Raw genomic sequence first — 22,320 nt, 5'->3', positions numbered from 1 at the left:
GACGATGCGCAATATAAGTAATTTGCTTTCGACGAAGCCGCACTCACCGAGTGCATATTATAATTTCACGCATATTGCTCACTTTCAATGTAACGCTCGTTTCTTGGCATTTGACAACTGCGGCGACGCGCGTGACTTTGACAACTCTCCGTTTTCGGTCCACTGACTTCGTTCACAGGATCTTTCGAACTCTCGCATCTGCCAGTGATGCAGGCTGATGGATCGCCACCCGGGGTTCGCGGAGGGGTTGTCCCAGGGATCTGCGCGATGTCACCGACACGATTAGACACAACCTTCAACCTACGGAGGAAAACAAACACAGAATCGCGCAGGCGACGTAACTCCGTTAACCGTGATCCACGACGTCAAAAACTGCGTCCCGCTAAACCTGATGCGCTTATCGCCAGACACGTGCCGATCCCAAGACGGACCGATCGAGAGCCGTTATACTCGATCGGCAATTCTGGCTCCGGTTTGTATGGGCTCCCATCTTTGGAATCGAATCACTCGACTTAGTCTCCGTGTAATCGTATTAACTTGACAGACAGTCAATCGCGGAGAAATTGACGGGCGTCACGCGTCTCTCGTGCGAGATGCAATGTCGCTGCTGCGTCGACGATGCAGACATTGACTCGTGCTGGTTGGTCTGATTAAAGCGACTATAAGCGATGAGCTCGACGGCGGCGCGTCGCTTCGCGCTTTCTTATCATTTCTACAAAACCATTATCTTATGGTTTTGGCACAGGATGTGACGAACCTTCATTGCAGACTTCACCCGCGCCACACTTACACCTACATTTCGATATGGAGTCTGGTTTATGGCAGTCAAGCTTACCCGGTGACAGCCATATACGTTAACCCGATCGTTCCATGTGGCGGGAGACAATAGGATTATATGTTTGTGAACCATATTACTGACATCTAATTTAGGAAGCCGCATGACTAATAGAGCTCTAAAGCGATAGCCGCAACTTGTGCCTCCTACCTAGATGGGACGGTGAATCGGTAATGCATCCACTCTTCACAATCGCGAGTATATGCGAACATGAATGAGTTCATGGGTATTCATGGAATGCTTAATCACGCGAAACAACTTTTTAAACGTCAGGACGCGTTAAGATCCCGATAGTCTGTGGCTAACTTCAAATTACACTCACGCAATTTAAATTCAGTGACTAAGCCAGTAAATAATAATCGGTCGAATCCCGTAGTTAGAGATATTAATTATAAGTAATATTCGTAAGGCAAGGAGTTCCTTTCCAATGGAATCATTCTGCTCTGACAAAATTATCTGATCCTTATGTACCAGAAAACTGGGGGAAACTTTTTGTTTAAAAAAAATCAATTTGTATACGTATTTTGTAAAGAATTTTCTCGTGGGAACACCGATGTTTCTTATAAATACGAGATCTTGTTCTTCATTTAGTAAATTTAATGTAATGATACTTGTTTCGTGATATCATCAAAATATTAAAGTACCCTCTGGTAGATTCAACTAAATTGTTGCATACTGTAGTTTACTAAGTCTTTTCGGTTGATAAAGTTAAGTCAAATTTGCAAAATTACGACAGCTACCGATTGACTACCGCAAACAAACTATAACATGCAGCATCGTGAATCTATTAAATGCTTTGTCGAAGTGGCAAAATACTCTCTGCGAAGTGTCAAAAATCCTTTTTCACAGGAGAAATAAAGCGAGCATTTATCAGGAGGGACTCCAGACGTCTGTCTAGTGAAGTCAGCAGAACGAAATCATTCCTGGTCTAATACCATACAATCAGCTGGTCAATTCAGAGTGCGGAAGTAATGTACTAAATCTTAGGCAAAATTCATTGAATATAAATAAGAATTGGACGGTGAAACGCGTACAGCCGTGAAGATTCTCAGAGTTTAACACCATGCACGTCTGCGGGGAATTCGATTCCTTGGGTTTTATGCGTATGCTAATTCTTCACGATGCTCGATTGATTCCGAATTGAATCCCGTGTATTTTCTTCCCAGGAGTTCTAGCCAGCCGGCTATCAGCCCACAGTCGGATAGTTGTATAAAATAGAATTCCCCGGCATGAACACACGTCTTTTGGAATTCTCGCAGTTACTCTAGGACCCTCGCACCCCGGAGAAGTCGAGTTCGTGGCGCCGTGAACATCGCTGAAATAGATAGATTCCGTCCCTTGATACCGTATGTATATACGTATACATACACCTATATACGTGAGTTGTACATGAGCATACATACGAACAGAGCCACACATACCCAGCAATATATACTGACGTAACACAGCGCCTGGACCGGGTAAGAGATTCATAGATACATAGTAATCGAGTATTGTTGCGGACAATCGGCCGACGCGATCGGTCTTCTTCATTTTCTAGCTTCATTTAACAGAAATTGGGTGCGTCACCGTGACGGGCAATTCGGCGAACGAGCATGTGACCCAGGACCTAGGAAATATTTTTCATTAATAGAGATGTCAACCTTGCGAGTAAGCGAATTCGAATTCCTGCGGCTCTCGGCTCCTGTTCCTACATTTTTTGCTTCGGCTCCGAGTACTTTTTTGCTACTTTTCGCGCGCTCGAAAGCAAAGCATGATGAGCCGCAATTTCCTTCCCTAGGTGAAGGGGGAATCCCTCGTATTTGCGGAGAGTTTTGAGGGGCGTGGCGGTCCGAATGCTTCGCATGATTCTATAATGTGGGATGCGTGTGTGGGCACAACTGCCGTACGTGTAGTTGGGGCCCAACGCCCACCTCCGAACATCGGCGAGAACCCACATGTAAATCTAATCACAGCATCCCCTGCGAGCCCTTGTACAGCGGTTCGCCTCCGCGCCACCGCCCCCATGTAACTAAACTAACGAAATCGAGTTAGACGCCTCCAGCCACAACTCGACGTCGAACTAAATCTACTGCATATCTTCTACCCTCGTAGACGCCGCTCCTCAAACCGGATTTCCAAACTTAACGACGCAAATTGGGTTTCAAATTCCGAAATACGTCGCTCTCCAAATTTCCACCGAGGTGTATTTAAGTATAGCTGTTTTTATTTCACCGTGGTCGGGTATAAGTTGTTACGAGTTCACGCGTGTCTCGTATTTTGTTCCTACGACACATTATACCGAGGGTTTAACAGATAAGGTTTGAAATTCAATTGTAAACAACGCAGTCCAACGGTTCGCGTGATTTCTTTGGATGATTCGAAGTGTATTTTAATATAATCTGTAACCCTCTACAGCTTCATCTTCCGAATCGATATATCGATTGAGCAAAAAAGTGATCGCGGTTTGCGAGACAGGTCCGAAACATGGCGTGCACACATTAAGCCAGCTCGCATGTATGCCGGAAGGTCTGGAGTGGCCGAGGCATGAACCTAATTGCGGTGCAATTTATATACCACAAGCTTGTTTCCATTAGCACCGGTTCTTACGTTAACTTTCTTGCCTCCCGAAGGACGGAACAAGTGACGGACTGCTCTTGCGTGCGTGACGATTGATCAGGAGCAAATTTCTTGCGGCGATTTTAAGATCGGTTGAGATTCACTTGACCACTGCCGAGGGGCCCGTGCCGCAAGGTGATGTTCGGGACCGCGTTATGCCATTACAAGCGCTCTCGGCCGCAGCAGCAATTTGTGAGCGAGCCACGAGGTGTACAATATCCGCGGTTTGCAGACGGAAACGTGACGGCACGCGTCTATATATCTCCTTCGCCTTCGCAGACGTGAACGGACTCCCATTTTCCTCGTGTCCCAGCTAATCCACCGATTGCCACTGCACGTACGGTCTTTCGATATGGGAAATTCGACGGCGTCTGCAGTGGAACCTGGTGCAGAACCATGCACAGGGGGAAGACACGCGGACGGACGAGAGTAAAGCGGAGCTAGTCAGCGGGGACCAGAAAACCTCGAAGGGAGTTTAAACCAGTGTTTAACGTAGTTGGAGGCTAGTTAGTGGCGAGGGGTTCTCGGCGAGACCGAGGGTTGAAGCAGCGGTACTCAGCCGGTGACGAATTCGACACAATCGCGACGGTTTCATCGAGATTCATCGGAGCTTTGCCGTGCTGTTTATGAGCTTGCAACGGAACCGAAACGCGAATTTGAAAACTTGTTTTGCACCGCAAAATAGCAAGATTTTATGACAAATCATGGATGAAATTATTCGTGGTAAAACATCTCGCTGGTTGAGAGACACTGTCACCCCTCAGCGCCTCACCGGCCTAATGAAATACTGGGATTAACTAAACACACCTGACTAATTAAGCAGCGCTTAACTAGATCAGCGTCACCAATACCCTAATCAACGCCTCGTTAGCGTCATCCTATTTGCTCGCACGAATGTATACCATGCGGTGATTTTAAATCGAGGCTCTTCTGCTGGCACAACGAACGGGCGGCTTGAGGCTCGTTCTCATACATTCCGTTCCACGAAATTTTTCGTGAAATATCACCGTCTCCAAATCTCGCGTAGGTATTATAAAGTTCATGGATGGTTGGATTCCGTTTCGCGGATTTCTAAGCGATTGCGCGACGACTGCACGGTCTCGGTTCTTTTCAACGGAGTGATAAAAAAGACTTGAAAAAAAAATAAATGCAGAAAAAATTTTCGAGGACAGCAATTACGGATGAGAAAAAGCAAGTGACCACTCCGAATTGGAACGGAGTCTCATTTTCTTTGGGGCCACGCGACGTGCGTACCTCGGTCAGATTTTGCAACGATTGCTGCGACACGGCGCTGGTACGGAGCAGCTGATGTATTCGGAAGGCATTCCTCAGGCAACCGGAACGCAAGCGAGAACTGGACATTAGGACTCTCTAGGTGTCGTCCGATTATACGGGATGTATACAAAATATGTGTGACTCGGCGCTAAAGTGGCGTAACAGGGTTTTAATTTCGCCTTTGGCGGTAGAGAAGGTGCGTCTGTATTAATACGCACACGTACACGCCTCGTGTCGCTACCGGAGTTTATACCGGCTCATTGTGAGGTCCGCTTGGCCGTGCGTTGGACACAGGTATGGAGGAATTCGAGGTGGCTCGGTTCTCCAAATGCCAAGTGCTGTCCACATGCGGAAAAGACGACGGTAGGTAGGTATATAGTTACTGCCGAGGAAGTATCGAGCGCTACCATTCACCGTCTTTCCAATTAACCACGGCTATTATCTCCGCCCTCGCACGTATATACGAGGCGCTGTTCACCAAACCAGGGTCGGCGAGATCGCACAATGAACGAAAGGCGAGTATTCAGATGAGTAGGTACCCATAAATAGGCGAAGCCTTGACACGAGTACAAGCACTGGAAGCCTGCCGAAGACGCGACACTCGATGCAAATTCGAGTGTTGCGCGCAATAGATTCACACGCGCGTGTCTTACCTACGATTAATGCGCCGAATGATGTTCGGCCGAATATAGGTGAGTCATAGATTCTTGGAAGGGTCCTCTGATCATTCGAGTGAAGTCAGCATCCCGATAAGCTGCAGTGACCGGGTGAATTTGTTCGCGCTCCGCGCGAATGTAGACACACTTAATATAACAGCGGGGTGAAAACCCTGCACGAGTTGTTGCACGCGACCTTATGCTCCTGATCGCGGGAGGCTGAATGCAGGAACTTATTAATTCCTATGATCGAGAAACGCGCGGGCACAATGCGCGGTAATCATAGCTTCTGGGCTGTCGGACCTCCCCCGTGTCCCGAAGGATGGTTGTTGGGAGCATAACGCGTGAAATGTGCTAATACGCGCGGCAATAACGGGACGCGGAATCATCATCCCCGGGAAAAATACCCGGGTCATATTCTTCCGTCCGTCTGCGTCAATCCGTCGGATCGAACGACCCGCTTTGAGTGAAATATTATTGGACGTCCCCGCGGGGCAGCTTCTCGCTCCTACATACATATATACATATATATATATATATGTATATATATATATATATCCGTTCTGCCGATATGAAGATTAATCGGCCAGGATCATAAAGCCCCGCGTACGGCTGTAGGTGGCGGCTCACACCGAATCTTCTTCGAGCCCCCGATCCCGCCTCGCGGGGCATCACCGTCTCCCTGCTCTGAATAAAAATGCTCCCGCAGGAGGGGATCGCGTCGACGGATTTTCTCGGAGACCGCGATCACCGCGTTTCGCTCTTTTGACACACCGCCGTTTCCCCGCGCTTTCGCAACCCCGTCGACTTTACACTGGTTTACATTGATGGCCCATCAAACCGGCACTCGAACCACCCTCGACGCGCCGTCGAGTAGACGCAGGGCATATGTGCTATCGCCTGGATGGTACTCGAAGGGATGCTTAACTGCCTGAAAGTGGCCCGTTTAAACCGTACTTTTCAACCCCCGACACGCACGCTCGCTTACCGGTTCGCACGCAGTTGCTAACAGCGGCAGACTTGTCGCCTCTTCGTGCCCAAACCCTTTCCATTAAATTTCAATTTGTCACTGCCCACTTTTTGCCTCGAGGATACGGCGCAGCCTGCAAATGGGAAATGGCTTGCACTCGTTCTTACGAACGCTGCAAGAGCACAATGACGACACCGTTTCAAACTTGTATTTGCAATGATCAAACTGTACTTCAGTCCAATTTCAGAACCACTCCAATCAATGGATATCAAAGAACATGTGCCAGTGTGAAATTTCAAGCCCCCCTACAAAGTACGGAATCGTAAATTTCACACGTGGTTAGATTTACATACGCGATAAAGGAATGCCCGTGTGTACAAGTATCAACTTCTCGGCAGAACCGCTTAGTCGAAGAAGAAGAAGTCTCGGTTTGGAAAGAGAAATGTCTTGGGGCTGCACAAACTGTGCCATATGTTGCGCGAGGAGATAAATAACTGTAAAACATTCGGTCGTATTTCGCGGCTCCTTGCCGGGAGGATCAATTCGCGGGAGGCTGGCGGAAAGAGGAGCCGAGGAGGGTCTTGGGCCCATAAATCCCCCAGGAGCGGTATCCCGGCGCAAGGCTGCAATATGTGTGACGTCACGATCCGACCCCCCTGCCACCGTTGTAGCGTCTAGGTGGTTGCAGCATATGAAGAATATAATGTAATATCACACCCTCCCTCGGGACTGGGATTTAATGAAAAGTAGCCGAATTTGTTGTCTCTCCGCCTGTGCAGCCGGTCTGCTTTCTATACTTGCGGGGAAAATTGCGACCGGCCGTGAAATGGAGGTGGTTAGTCGGACTTGGCGTATATAGATATGACATTACGTGACCGGCGATTATTACCGTCCTGTTATAGAACAGGCAGTAGCGAGGCACCAGCTTACTCAACTTTTAACACCGCGCGGATTCAGCTAGCCGTGTGCTCTTCGCATACCCTGCCAATTCTATTCATGCACATCGCGTCCGAGTTTACGCAGATTTTCGTCCGAGATTAACATCATTTCGGGCAATTCTCTAGCGTATTCGCTGAAACAATTACACGTGAATGTTTAATACCGACGATATGGCGAAAATTCCTTCCTAAGTAACCCGAAACCATCGCACAACTGTCAACGTTTAAGACACGAAAGTATAATTTCGCTACGTGATGCGAGAAGGGAATCTTGTCAGTTGCAGAATTTATGAACTACGTCAGATCGTTAACTTTGACCGGTGTAGTACGTATAAGTATAAGCCTGTGAGGTATGGGGTGAGGTCATATTTTTTCTGGACGGAAAAGTAGGTTCCCTAGGATTATGTCAGTGCTTCATTTTGACAAAGTGCGGCATTAGGAACCGTGCCGTATTTTTTCTATACATGGACATGTAAAGAATATCGTCGGTATTTGGGCCTTGGAGACATTTTAATGTACCATTGGTGCAGCGACGAGAAAGCGAATCGCTAAATGTTGCATCTGCGAGACTTTCCCCACCAACTGTACCGCTCTGCTTCTTTAGACTAGTTTGTCGAGTCGATTTGCACTGACAATGAGGAGTTATACAAGAATATCTACTAATGATTGTGTATAATAAACGTCGTGAAAACGTATAAGACCTGCATTTTTGCTCGCATAATTTCCGGAGATTATTGAAACAGTGCTTTTAACTCCCTCGTCTCAAGCTGTATTTTATCGGGTGCATCGGTACCCTAATCCAGGGTCTCAGCTGGCGCTGTAAGAAAGGCAACTATGTCGGTCGGTCAACGGTATTTTTCTATTTTCCCAATATAAATATCGCTGAGTTATGGTACGAAGAAGGCACATAAAACACGCCTTACGTATTTATCAAAATATTGTGATAGCTGGTCGCGAGGGAGAGGCGCAGACCGAGACGAAAGACGCTAAGGGAGAATTTATTGCCGTTGCCGGGGAAAACTAACAGTAAAGTACCGGCTGGCCGAGAAAATACCCGAAGAGGAGCAAACGACTCAGGTCGTGCCTCGTGACCTGCGCGGGTCACGGGGGTCAACCGTTGTTATCATTCTGTCGGAAATTGGGTTAACAACGATAGTCGGATGATTTCATCGGTAGTGTTCAAAATTGATTCCTGATCTTCCAAAATACAAAACGAGGCTATTCAACAAATTATACTTGACGTGAGAAAGGAAAATGATTAGGTACATTTCAGGTCAGTATTTGCATAATATATGATATATTGGAAGCGAGCCAATCTTCTTCATCTTCGATGGTTCTTACAACGATCTCGCACGTGGTTTCAACGTTACATCTCGGATGACCTCCAAAAAGTTTGCGGTATCGTTCACTGGTCAAGGGGTGGTCTCGATACAACGGCAGAAATAGGTATGTGCACAGCATACCTAGATGGTATAAGGAATAAGCGTATACGATGGGATTATAGTCGGATTAGCCCTTGTCCGGCAGAAACATCGAGACGAATAAACTTGTTGACCGAGCATGGAAAGCCGGGGGTCAGCGCGTGGCGAAGTCGGTTGTGCGGTGAGTTGGGGGGGACTTTGCGGATATCCGAGGTGCAGGAGACCTCATCCCGGTGGACTTACCAGATTAAGCAATGCCCGGGCGAGTTTGATCGAGTCTCTAAGTCTTTCATTAAGGGTACCGGCGCGGGGGCGAAACGGCATTATTATTACGGAGCGAAGAACTGCGTCTTGTTTACCAAGCGAGGGTGGAGTTTGGGGCTCCGGGTCCGCCGAAGGAGCTGAAGGGGTTTCCGAATATGTCGGGTCAAGCGGTGATTCATGCTCCTTAGTGAGAATGAGATTCACGGAAAAGCATACATCGTTCGTCGTCCGTGTATGTGAGAACATTCGCATGCACCACGCTGACTTAGTTTCACGATTCATCAATCACTCATACCTTATACGACCGTTTGGTATGTCTGGTTACAGGTGCCAACCGGGTGAGGTCACCTGCAACACTGGCAATGGACATGTTCGAGCAGCATCAGGGTACACACATCCTTCAGGTGAGTTATTTATTATATTTATACTGTTCTCGCCGACGGTAAGGAGTTTCATTTTTTGAGTATACAACTTTTTCGAAACGTTGCACCGGTCGAAACTCCGCTCTTAGACATACTTGAGATACCTCAGTGACACTGTCATCGGAGCGGAAAAGGAAAAAAAACTCGCCGGCTCTGAACGTATTACCGCAGCCCATACGTATAAGCTCTGTCCAACAAAAAGTAGCAACTGAATTTATTCGGTTTATTGTATTTCTTGTTTCAGTCGCTCGACGGATTCGCAATGGCGGTCGCAGCTGATGGAAGGTTTCTGTACATCTCGGAGACAGTCTCCATCTACCTCGGACTTTCCCAGGTGAGTTTCACTGCGTGTCATCCGAACCATCTGAGGCGGCGAATCCACCCACCAACACCCGCAGTGGGAGTTCGGGAGGGATGGGTGTGAAAGGCGCATAACGGAGTACGTGCCACCCCCGGTAGCACATACGAGGGGTTGAAGAGGGCGGGGTAGGGGGTTGAGGGAGAAACGCCAGAGAGAGGTACACGTATATGTAGTTCGGAGGAGAGGAAGAGGAGGTTGTGTTAGTCGGCGGCCATACTGGTTGCCTGGCTGGCTGGCTGGCTGGCTTGGCTGGTTGGCACCGGAGGAAGAGAGGCCAGAGCGAGCCTTGGGGCGGGGAGGAGGGACGGGAGTGTCAGGGGGAGGAGGGGGGTTGGTCGCATGCCGCTCACGTAGCCTCTGCACAGCGGCGTGTTCGCCATTCCTAATGCCTCGAAGGGTGTGGAAGGGGGATGAGGGGAGCGGGGTGGTTCGGTGTAGGGGGGCGGAAGGGCGGGAGGGAGGGAGGGAGGAAAGGGGGGTCGGTCGGGGCACTGGCTCCGTTCCTCGCGGCCCGCGGGGCAATCAATAGGGTGTTTCGGAGATTCTGGAAACTGCCAACGTCGCGGCCGCAAACATGGCTGCTGCCCCCCTGTGCAGATGCACAGGACCCCTAACCCCCGGCTACTGTTATCCTGCGCGGCTACGCAGGTCCCGGGGTCTGGGGAATCAAGAATAAACGAACACCACGTACCTACGAGGTGTTAACGTGATCCCCCCCCCCCTCTTGATCTGCAGACGCCCCAACGTCGATGACCCCGCCTCACACCTGCCTGATACCAGTGACCTTCGGAAAGGCTTTCGATTGAACATCACTAGTAACCCCGTTAAACTTGGTGCTGCTGAAGCCACTCGAAAGTGACGTAGATTAACGCAAAGTGCAGCTGGTCCCAGAGTTTTCAATTCAACGTAACCGAAACGTGGCTCGAAAGCCACGTGATTTGTGCGGGTGATTTTGCACGAGTGCCGCGTCTCGGTACCGTAGCCCGAATTTTGTTCACCAAGATTACTGTGAACCGGAGTCTGGAAGGTCGAGGTCCGTTCAACGTCGAGAAGAGTTGAATTTCACGCCTGGCTTCATAGGCACGTTTATCCTACATCCTTGATCCGGATTGAGTCCTGGTCTTCGGTGGGTCACCAAGCCCGCCAGAAGCCCGACTCTCACGCGGCCATGATGGTATAGCCGACAGGCGCGTGACCGGTGGAAACCGCGCGTGCACGCGTCACCGTCGACGGCGTGCTCCAGGAATACGATATCAAGTGACACGTAGCCAGCCGAGTCGCGTCTGTACAATCGCGTATGGTTTCTCTTACGGTGGAGGGCCGCGCCCCCCTGACCCCTCGCCTTCCACCTCGAGGGCTCATGTACTCGATCGGCGGATAAAAATAGTTGCATGCAGCGATGATTCGATCACCGCTTCGCGGCACTTATCATGGGTGTGATTTCCGCGGAAAGCTCCGTCGCACGCAAGCTACGCGACGCATGCCAGACGCGGATGGCGACGCTTGGCTTACTCGTGACGTAACGTCAGCCATTGTCATGCACCGGTTGCGGTCACTCCGACCGCAGCTTTTACATTTATAGGTATACTCGTGACGAATTGACTCGATATTTGATTCTTGCAGGTGGAGATGACTGGGTCCTCGGTGTTCGACTACGTCCATCAGCAAGACCATTCCGAGGTCGCCGAACAGCTCGGCTTGGGCCTCGCGTCATCCTCGAGTTCCTCGGGCCCACATTCCTCCAGCTCTGGTCTCGCCTCTCCGAGTAGCGCTGCATCGGAAGAGCACGGTTCTTCGTCGACAGCCAATCCTGACGGTAGTTATAAACTCCACCATATTCTCTTTCACATGACTCGAAAAAGGTTCACGATTTTTCGACTGGTCAGGCTCGCACTAGAAATCAAAAGGATCGGAGAAAATTGAAATAGCGAAAAGCATTATAGTGCGACGCGTTGCTGATGTCACGTGAGTAGAGCCATATAATGTTGCGACCAGCAAAAATGATTATTAGTAGAAAAGTAGTTCAGGTCTACCGTGCTGGTGTCATTATATTGAGAGAGTGTATTTGCCAAGGTAAAAAAAAAATGAGAAATAATAACAGGAATAGCATTTGTAAATATTTGTCAAAAATAATTTATTTTCTGTAGAATTAAATAATTTACGACAATATTAGCAGAGAAGAAATTTATCACCGTACACCCGCGAATTTTGAATTTAGAATTTTGAATTTGGCAAGGTCGAGAGTGTTCCCCCTGTCCTTAGGCTCTGTTCGCCGACCTTGACGGCTTTCAGTAGCGGTGGTGGAGACAAGGCGTTAGTGAGACGGTGAGTTTTGGGCACGTTCGCACTTAAGCGCGTTGCGGAGCGAGCGTGTACCAGTGGAGTGGACGTGTAACCTGGAATCCGTGACCAGACCGACGTGGGGCGAAGGGTGGTCGTCTAAATCGGGTCCCGGGGCGAACGGCTAGGCGATGACGCGGCCGGTGGACGTGCCCTCGGCGGAGCCACGTGGTGGCGCGCTCCGCCGGCGAAGAGGGTTGCACGTCTTATCGCCCCCCGCGTTCACGGTCGCGGGGGCGAAGTTGTGGCCCGGACGGGTGACGCATACGTATATGCAGCAACGGCGCCGCCGCCCCGGCCGATTGTTATTCCGCGTCTTCAGCGCGGCCGCACGTACCCGCCCGCGCCTGTTAGTGCGGCGTGACCGCAGCCTCCACCACCGCCAGGCGTCCTGGGTCGTACGGTTCGGCTCCACATGGAAGAAGTGGGTACACGTTGAACGCTTTGTACTACCCAGATGCGAGGGACGGGGGTTGAATGACGAGGACGTTGCAGTTGCGCCACGAGCTGGGACTTTCGCCCCAACCGATCAACTCTTGGCAATTTACTATCACCTTTATACTTTCAGTATCCTCTGTGATGTCGTTGACGGCCAGCGGTCTCTACAAGGGTTATGACCGGGCATTCTGCGTGCGGATGAAATCCACGCTGACGAAAAGGGGATGCCATTTCAAGTCCTCTGGGTACAGGGTGAGTGTTATTTGTCTCTTGAGAAAGTTGGAACGTTGTCTTTATCATAGATCCTCTCGAAGTTACACCGCCGTAGCAGCCCGTGTCGTTAACGTTTCGGGCAAACTAAGACATTTCAATAATTCTTTTGCGTGGAAATCTTGAAAAGCTTATATACACCGGCGAACAAGACCGCGCTTCCTTTCTGATACACACTACCAGAAGCCGGAGGTATAATTGCCGCAATTGGAAGATTGTCCGGAGGAACCGCGGCTTCCCGCAGTAACGACTCTTGTTAACCAGAAGTTATAACTGTGAGGATTCTTGCGGAACACGTGCGCGCTACTATCTGGCCAAGACCCCGCTGAGCTCCGTCTAAATGAAGATATGGTTGACCAGATACGTGGACGTGCTCCACCACCGTTGGCTAATAACCCGTTAAAATCACACCGCACCGACGGATCTCGCTCAACGCTGATATAAACAAACACGACCGTGCAAGACAACGCGGAAAATAAAGAGTGCGCGAAGAGAACTGTCCGGTATCTATGTTTTTCTCTTTCATTGGTACAGGTGGTGTTGCTGCTGTGCAGACTCAGGCCTCAGTACACTTTCAGCCACTCCAGGAAGTCGGCACCACCGCTGATGGGCATGGTAGGTCTCGCCATCGCCCTACCACCTCCCAGTGTCCACGAGATTCGACTTGAGACTGACATGTTCGTCACTCGCATCAACTTTGACTTCCGGATAGCCCACTGCGAACCAAAGTGAGTGCGTTGTTTCGTTTACCTTTTGCAACTCGCGGTCAAGCTACACGCTAAGGTTCAACGAATTTTTACGATCACTCACATTCGTAACTCTAGTTTGATAGTATTTTGATGAGGAACAAGGATAATCTAACCGGCTAAGGGCTGATTTCTAGATCTTAACGATCATCGAATGCCACGAAATCAATTCAAATAACACCAATCTGAAACCTGTGCCAAAACTAACGGTATCAAAAACTGGTCGTTCAATGTGCTCCATTTTCGAGTATACTTCCGTTTTCACTGTTCCAAGAAAAATTATTTCGCGACATTCTCTTTTTTACCTACCGACTGTGTCTTATACTAACAAATCCTGCCGTCTCATAGTGATCTGAATGAAAAAAGTCAGTTAAGATGTTGCACCAAAAGTGCAGGATAGTTAAAAAGTATGTTCGTCAGAAGATTCCGTACATCCATTGAGACAATGCTAAAACGATGTTACAGGGTATCAGAACTCCTGGACTATTCGGCGGACGAGTTAACGGGAAAGAATTTGTACGCCTTGTGCCACGGAGAAGACGCGAATCGTCTTCGAAAGTCACACGTCGACCGTAAGTATACGGGAATCGGTGTCCCCCCCCCCGTTTTGTCGCAACTGCAACTGTTTCCGCGGATAGGAGTCGTCGGAGAACAAGACCACGACTCGAGTCTCACAGCTCGCACCCCCCCTAAACGATATGCTTTCACCGGCGTGGTCGTATATTCCGAAATATTTGATATTGTAAACGTTTTTGTCGTAAAGCCAAGAGCCGCGCGCGCTTCCCGCATTGAGTAGTCACGTGCCGTGCTCCTGCCTGCCTCTCCTCGCGGCTCGCAGACCCGCCTGTAACCAGCCAGGATTAGGTAGTTGGTATGCAGGGGGTGCGACGCGCCGGATGCGGCATCTCCAGCGAGTTGTTACTACCCGCCCGCCCTTCGCCCTCCGCCCTTCCAACTCGACTGACAGTCCCCCGACCACCCCCGACTCTCTCCCCTCGCCCTTCATCTCTCATCCGAGCTGCGCGTCCGCCTGGCTTACCGAAAGTTTATCGACTCCTCAAATGCCCTTACTCACCTAACACCACTTTCCCCCACACCTCGTATACTTGCGAGGCCCTGTGCCTCCTATCTGCAGGTGCGCGGAGGGAAACTCGAGCGCACAAAAGTGATACGATATCGCACAGTGCCCGGTTGCTAAACTGGGTCAAAACTCGTTCGGCTGCGTTTTAACTTTTCCAACTCTTCAATTTCCCAAGACCCTGATATAATACTGCAAGCTGGTGGTTTGAAAAATTAGGTCTGATTCTCTTGTAGACATTTTTATACAACGTGTTTTTTTTTTTTTTTTTGTTACTTCTCTCCTGTTCGCAGTTATTCACAAAGGGCAGGTCCTCACTCACTATTATCGGTTAATGAACAAAAGTGGAGGCTATACGTGGCTACAGACGTGCGCTACAGTGGTGTGCAACTCGAAGAACGCCGAGGAGCAGAACATCATTTGCGTGAACTACGTGATCAGGTGCGTGTTATTATATAGGCATTTGTACTTTTAGCAAACTTATTGAAACCCCTCTCAGCGATGGAGATGAATATGAATACCGGTATACAACACGTGTCAGAATATAACAGTGCGCAATTATACGCGCGAAAAAATATAAGAAATAAAGAAAAAGACAGAGGGAGTACGAGAAAGAGAGAGAGAGGGAATGAGAGAGAAAAGGTTAGAAAAAGTTTTCTCACCGGCTTATGCATAATGCATCCTGGCCCGACAAATATAATGGAGCCGCAACCCCGAACCCACGAGGCGAATTCTACACTCCCAATCAATTATCATCCTGGTATTTCCGATGGCCAGTTTTAACCTGCACCAATTACAACTGTAGAGGGTATATCGTGAACAATTAACGGTTATTCGCGAGGTGAATTTTGATTTAATTCCGCCTTCGATGCTCTCGGATTTCGCCCTTAGTATTCTTGACACCTTTTAAAATGTGTTCACTTGTATGTGTACATTGTGTACGCGGCACTTCATGAGACTTTATTCTCTACTCGCAGTGGTCGAGAGTACGAAAACCTCATCATGGATTGCTGCCAGCTGGAGGATGGCGTAACTGGCGTGAAGAGGGAAGATGCTGCCGGAAATGACCCTGAGAACGGTTCACCCGACGCTGACAGAGGAGGTGAGTGAACAAAGAAAGTATACCGAGGATGACGACAACCCGCGGCATGATTTTACACGCTTGAACACGTTGTTGCAAAAAGGGAGACCAGCCAACGAGTCCTTGCGCTGTAGCAGTTTCCAGTTAATCGTGAATAGTGAATTCACTCTGCATGTGAGGCCGCCGTCCACAATGCGACGAATTACAGCAACTGCAGATTTCGAGCTTATCGAAAACGTTGTCAGAACAAGGAGCACTGCAACTTGTCTCAGAAGGAGGAATCAATTTTAGGCTCTTAGGACATGTAGAAACTTTTGCAGTACGTTTCGGTAGCGGTAAGATGATCTGTCTTTGCCGCTGGAATGATAACCACCTACGCATTCGTTTACCATGGGTAATAGGTCTCCGTATTCAGTTACCGTGCGAACTGTATACAGTACATACTTACAATTAGAAATACTTAACATACAGCGAGTCTTAGAGCTTGTACTCGCCGCGTGTGTTCGTCACGGTTTAAGGTCCATGAGTACACGTTGCATTGTGGACAAGTCGAAACTCTGATGTAAAGTTGGCAGAGGAGAGTCACGAGTCATTCACAGAAGAATGAATCTTCCTCGCCCCGTCACAGATATCATCATTAGAAAACCGGACTGCGCGCCACTCGTGCTCTAAGGAGCCGATCTTAGCCCAGTTTTTTCAAACGATCTTCCGAAGCGTTCGATTCTTTTAAAGCGATAAGTACACGTCGCGATCACGTGAGGCACTCGATGCTGCGGTGGGTGAAATGAATCGTGGCTCCGTGCGATCGGTAAAAATTCCGTGTTAGACACCGGGCTGTGGGATTCCTCATCAACCGGTGTCTCGTCACGCTGACGAGCCCGAATTTGTCGGACGTGCGCTGGTAATACAAACACCGGTGTTACTCTCATCCCGGTATCGACACACCGCAATAGAGAGCGAAATAGAGAGAGGGCAGAGCTAACGGAGGAGAGAAGAGCTTCCAGCATTCCCATTTGGACACGCTCTCCACGACGGCGTCAGCGCAGCATCCTCCGCGAAGCGCCGCCGCCTTCTATATTACTTTTAAAAGAAAGACTCTCCTCATCTCTTCCCGGCATTATATTTTCTACATGTTAAACGAACGACTCGCGGCCTCGCGATGCACGCGTGTAACAAGACAAACAAGCCTCCTCGACGTGCGAGGTACCTGCTTAGATCCGGGTTATAGTTACCGTGACAGAGGGTGCCTTTAAAAAATTACCTAGCTCGACGATGGAGGTCAACGACCTTTGCTCTCCTCCCACGATCCTTAGTCTCGATGTTTCGCACGTTGTTTTCAAACAGTGCAAATGAGATTCTTCTCCTCTTATCGCCTGACGTCGCGACACCGGCAGCAGAAACCCGCGTTCCATATAATTCCAACGCCATTGTATCTCACAAAAGTTTATTCAAACTCGAGTCTCGAGTACTGATTTATTTCCACATCATTATTCGATGTTCATTCCAGTATTTTCACCAAGGAAGTTTCCGGGTTGAATAATCCCGCGCATGCTTTCGCAAACAGAAGTAGTTTCGTAATTTTTGTTTTTCTTTTACAAGCGACCAGCTGTGTTGTTCGGTATACTGTAGAGGTAAAATGTCAGGGAGGCGTACAGTAAGATTGTAAAAATCGACGAGTTATAATCTACCTATCGTTAATGGAAGTAGGTCGGAGAAAATGACGAGTACCTACATAGTTCGTAACTTTTCATCGAGTCGCAATCTCGTTTCAATAGCGTTAGCAATTTTTCTTCAGCCTGTTTACCGATGTCAGAGCTGGGGTTGGCAGCGTGCCGAAAGCCCAAGGTGTAGGTATAACTACGACGAGAACTGCGACCGCGATGTCGGCTCTCTCTCATATCACGAAGCGCCGGGCCGCATGGCTGTCGCCTCGAGCCTGCAGTCCACTCACGTATTTAATGTTTTCATTTGACTGCACTTGTAATGCACCCCGGCACGGCGAGTTGCCCCGGGCACTATCTTCCTCCGATCCCTGGCCGAGGGTTTACCCTCTTCGCGCTAATATTACTTCCAGCCCTCATTCTTGGTCCCCACTTTCCACCTTTCTCTTTCTCAGTCCTTTCCCCTTTCCGCCCAGCCCGTAGCTCCTTCCCTTTTACTTTATCAATCAAAGATCCTGAAGAAGTTTCACCGGAACCACTGATATCCGTGGTTAAAAATACTTCCGCGTTGAAAAATTCTCATTCTATAAGCTCGATGTCAGGAAAAAGTATGGATAACGTATTTACAGGCTACACATTTTTTACGTACTCTGTAGCTTGAACAATTTACGAGTAGCTATGCGAGCTAATTACTTACCAAGCATATCGTCATGTGGTAAATTGTTTGAATAAGTTTTTCGACCACGGTGTAGAAGTTGGAATTCCGTATCTGGGGTTGCAACAAGTACGGGACTGTATGTAATGTTTTTATTTTTTTTTACCTTCACAGTTTCCGATAACACTAATCATGCGCAATCCTTTTACACACGAACACTCGATTTCTCTCGATAAATTAACGCCTATAGTCAACACACATTCTGCATATTCATATATTAATTACCGATCGTTGCACGTGCAGGCGCGATTGCAAAGAATACGCGATGCGTTTTGAAAGCTTAATATATAATCCTAGGTCTACGTAGTTTAGAATTTCCAGGCGTGTATAGATTTCCACCATTGTATCTGTTTGAAAATGATGTTCCCTGAGTTTTAAAGCCGTGCGAAGGGTATTTAATGAATTTTAGACGAAACCTGAGTCGACTCGGTTGAAAATTGCCATGACGTGGATACACCTAGGCCAAGTATTTGAATATTCTATTCGCTCATTGCCAGTCGGCTCTCAATTATTACGAATATGGTGACACCGATATTGTTATTCTCTTGACCAACAGAAACGGCGACCATCGTGTTGTCACGACGAATAAATTAACTCGTATAACGCAAATGATACTTCGTCCGTGTAATAATAATAATAATAATAATAATAATAATAATAATACGTATCATCTATCGCGACTTGAAGTGTGACCAGCGAACGATATACCTATCGCCTGTCCGCCCCAATTCGAGTGAAAATACTCTACGATATTCTACGCGTTTTATAAAATTGCAAAAAATTTGTTCCAGAAGGACGCAGCAGCGGAGGACCGACGAATCAGCAGCCCGATCACCCGCACCGGTCGCCTCAGGAGGACGGCGAAGACGCGCCAGGATCCGAGGGTGAACCGCGAGGCGGAAGGCAGCACGAGCACGCGGCGCAACTGCAACAGGAGCCGCAAGCGGTTGTGGGTAACGTAAACGCACCGGCGGTGAAGCTGCGAGGACACAAGCGGAAAATAGTCCCAGACGAGGAGAGCAGCTCGGGCGAGGAGGAGGACGAGGACGAGATGACGGGGAAGGCTGCGGGGAACGGAAGAAGCCACGCGCTGAGTCCGGCGTCCTCGAGTCACTCCGTGCCCGGTGGAGATCACGCGCTGCGACCCGGAAGTCCCAAAGCGCGTCGCTCGGACGGAAGCGACGGAAACGCGGATGTCCCGGGAGCCTCGGTGAAGGACCTGGAGCAGGCGATGTCGAAACATCTGCCCGGGGCGCCGCTCGGCAAGCCGGAATCCCCGGCGCTCCACCAGCCGACGGACTTCAGCACGGACGCGCTGCTCAAGCAGCAGCAGCAACGCAGCACCATCCAGTGGATCGGGGCCCACCACCACCACCTCAGCCACCTGAACCCTCAGCAGTCGGCGACGGCGCCGCTTCCGGCCTCGGCCCTACTTCGGCAGCTCTACGCCAACCGGGAGAGCGTCATCCGCGCTAACGTCCACGGCATAACGTCGACGGGGACGAGAGCTCCTTCGACGGGGGGCGGCTACTACGCCGGGGAGAACCCGCAGAACGGACCTCTGCCCACACCCCCGGGATCCGAGGGCTCGTCGACCTACGGCGAACACCAGTTCGTACTTTCCGCCCACAACCAGAAGACCTCGGCGACGTCGAGCGGCGCCGACGCGTTCACCAGTCTGGTTTCGTCCTACTCGGCGGCGGGCGGATACGCCGTGGATTATCACTCGGCGATGACGCCACCCTCGTCGGTTTCGCCGCGCGACAAGCATCCTCAGCAGCAGCAACAGCAGCAGCAGCAGCAGCAGCAGCAGCAACAACAGCAACAGCAACAAATCCACCCGGGTGGCGTCGTCGGTGGTTACGAGACCTCGGTTTACGCCGATCCGCTACTCAGACATCAGTACGAACCCGCCCAGCCGTTACCCCTGAAGCCTCAGGTTTATTCGGCCGCGGTGCATCCCAGCGCCCTCGACGCCGCCGCCGTCGCCTACGCCTCCGCAGGACTCGAACAACCGCAGTTTTATCACCATCCTGCCGCAGGGGCCGGATTTCACTTGTATCATCCATCCAACAAGGCGGCATCGAGCACCTGGTACAGCTCGGCTTCTTAGTAGCGCTGGGCCGACGGAGTGTACTTAAAAAATTCATAGAACAAGGAGGAGAAACGTTGTATAGAAACGAACCCAAAGGCCCCACGTGCATATCAGACCTCCTCCCTCCCAGATGTAAAAGGAAAGACGAAGAAAAAAAACATACACTGTTATTTATAACCGTCATCACGCAGCAGCTAAGGACTGTAGGTGGAGTATATTCAGCTACTGAAAATCATTTCTTCGTACCAAGGAAGAACCTGTGAGAATTTATACATGTTGACTGTTGCGATTTCGTTCCCGGTATACAGTTCGTCAATTTTTACACTCGATGATGAAGGACGGGTCATTTTGTATGACACGGAATCGCTCGCACTATATGCGCTCTTTGAAGTCCCTCGAAAAGGGCCACCCGTCATCGAGGATCGTTTATTGAAAATTATTCCCCCCCCCCCCCATTTCACAGTGCTGGACATTCCGTGCCGATATTCGTGCTGGTGCTAAATACTGTATAATTTTTCTTTGCCTCCCTCCCCCCTGTTTTTTTTTTTTCTCTCAAAATAATTTTCACCAGGTGTGATCGACGACGTGGGCGCCTTCGCTGCAGCAGACGAAGTAAAAATAGATAACGCGTTGAAACCGCACCCCCAATTTAGATATTTATTTAATTGTTAGTTATACTATTTATGTTATTGGACAACGTGATCCAAATTTGTTTTCGTCTTCTTTTGTTAGGCAGCTTATTGTGGGTTATTATGAATTGATGATAATTATTATTGATACAATACGATCGTGGAACCAAAATACCTAGTTCTTGTTTTATCATTTATACATATAATAATACAATGTTGTGTACATATATTTGTGTAGTTATATACTTATACATATATTAGGTATATATATATATAATTATATATACAAGGCATACCCAATTGACGTTATAATAATATTTAAAGAGATATGAAAGAGAGTCAAGGAAATAAGATGAGAAAAAGAAAAGAAAAAGGCAAACGAAGTATGTGAGTATGTTTGTAAATCGTTCTACGCTAGAGGCTTGTACAAAATACGTGGTAGCAGTAGAGTGTAGCATGTATTAAACTTAGAGTTTACGCGACGAGGGCCAAACGGCGGCTCCAGAAATCTGCAAGCCCCTGCAGGTTCGCAAGTATTCGATCCCGAGACGCTCCTGTCACCCCGGGGTGTCGATGAAATTTGCCAAGTACTTAAACGAGTGTGGGATCGACTAGTCTGGTGGCCATTTGGTCCTCCTCCCCCGTTGTACATAAATTATAAATGATTTTGGGGCGTCACTGAGTACCAATCACTCGAGCTCTTATACAAATAGGTATATTATATATATATATATACATATACATATATATATATATATAAATATGTCGAACGTCAACTGTTACGTAGGTTTACAAATATTTCAACTAAGAGTAAGAAGAAGAAGAAGAAAAAACCGTAAGAATCTTATTAATCCACAGCCTTGCGACTTTACTAATTGCTGTTCAGTCAGAGACTGTATATACGTACCTACATTGTAAGCCAAGCCCAGTGCAATAATTCTTATACATATACGACGATGTACGAATTCACGCCATATTGTTAGCACGGAGTAACAACGCAGTCAGGAGTTCTCAAGATCTCTAGGATTCGCCACCCCCTCGGTATCGCTAATTACGATCCCCCACGCTCACCGTGTCCAGTCGCGTAATGATAAAGTCTGGCGGTCCAGGGTGCCTGGATCGCGGATGCTGCCAAAGCCCGGACCCGCGGCTGTATAAATATTGTAAGTAACGGCTCGTCGCGATGCTATTGACGCCTCGACGAATTCAATGGTAGTTATTAACACCTATCGGCTGTACAATGTACGCAGCAGCATCCGACGTGCGATGTATGTTTATGAATGAAAAAGACAACAAATTATAGATATACATATAAGTATAAATATATATTGTAATCCCAAATGCGCCGACAGAGGCATTGCATAATTAAAATATTTCACGGCTAATTAATACGCCTCACACCTTACACAGTATACTTTCGTTACTCTGCAGCTATTAACGCAACATCTCATGCGGTATCGTTCTTATTCATTCCATACCTGTATAGACTCGGTTCTACATTTAAATCTCATACCAGGTACGCACTCG

At 48.7% G+C, this 22,320-nt stretch overlaps 1 protein-coding gene across 6 annotated transcripts in view; it reads left to right on the top strand.

The window, feature by feature from the left end:
* LOC124302660 (protein trachealess) overlaps positions 1–22,090 on the top strand; it is a 174,587-nt gene extending 152,497 nt beyond the window's left edge. For 5 of the 6 annotated variants that reach the window (XM_046759047.1, XM_046759044.1, XM_046759042.1 and 2 more), the window contains 9 exons: positions 9,285–9,361; positions 9,624–9,713; positions 11,364–11,556; positions 12,649–12,770; positions 13,323–13,516; positions 14,000–14,106; positions 14,906–15,053; positions 15,590–15,714; positions 18,861–22,090. In XM_046759047.1, coding sequence (XP_046615003.1) covers positions 9,285–9,361; positions 9,624–9,713; positions 11,364–11,556; positions 12,649–12,770; positions 13,323–13,516; positions 14,000–14,106; positions 14,906–15,053; positions 15,590–15,714; positions 18,861–20,182 — 2,378 coding nt within the window. In that variant the 3' untranslated portion in view covers positions 20,183–22,090. The remainder of the gene's footprint in view (positions 1–9,284; positions 9,362–9,623; positions 9,714–11,363; positions 11,557–12,648; positions 12,771–13,322; positions 13,517–13,999; positions 14,107–14,905; positions 15,054–15,589; positions 15,715–18,860) is intronic. The other variant, XM_046759043.1, reaches the window with a different exon arrangement.
* The last annotated feature ends 230 nt before the right edge of the window (positions 22,091–22,320 follow it).

The sequence above is a fragment of the Neodiprion virginianus genome, chromosome 4 (genome assembly GCF_021901495.1).
Source record: "Neodiprion virginianus isolate iyNeoVirg1 chromosome 4, iyNeoVirg1.1, whole genome shotgun sequence".
Classification (NCBI taxonomy): Eukaryota; Metazoa; Arthropoda; class Insecta; order Hymenoptera; family Diprionidae; genus Neodiprion; species Neodiprion virginianus.
Note: the sequence above shows the minus strand (reverse complement) of the source record. Positions and strands in the feature narration are given on the sequence as shown.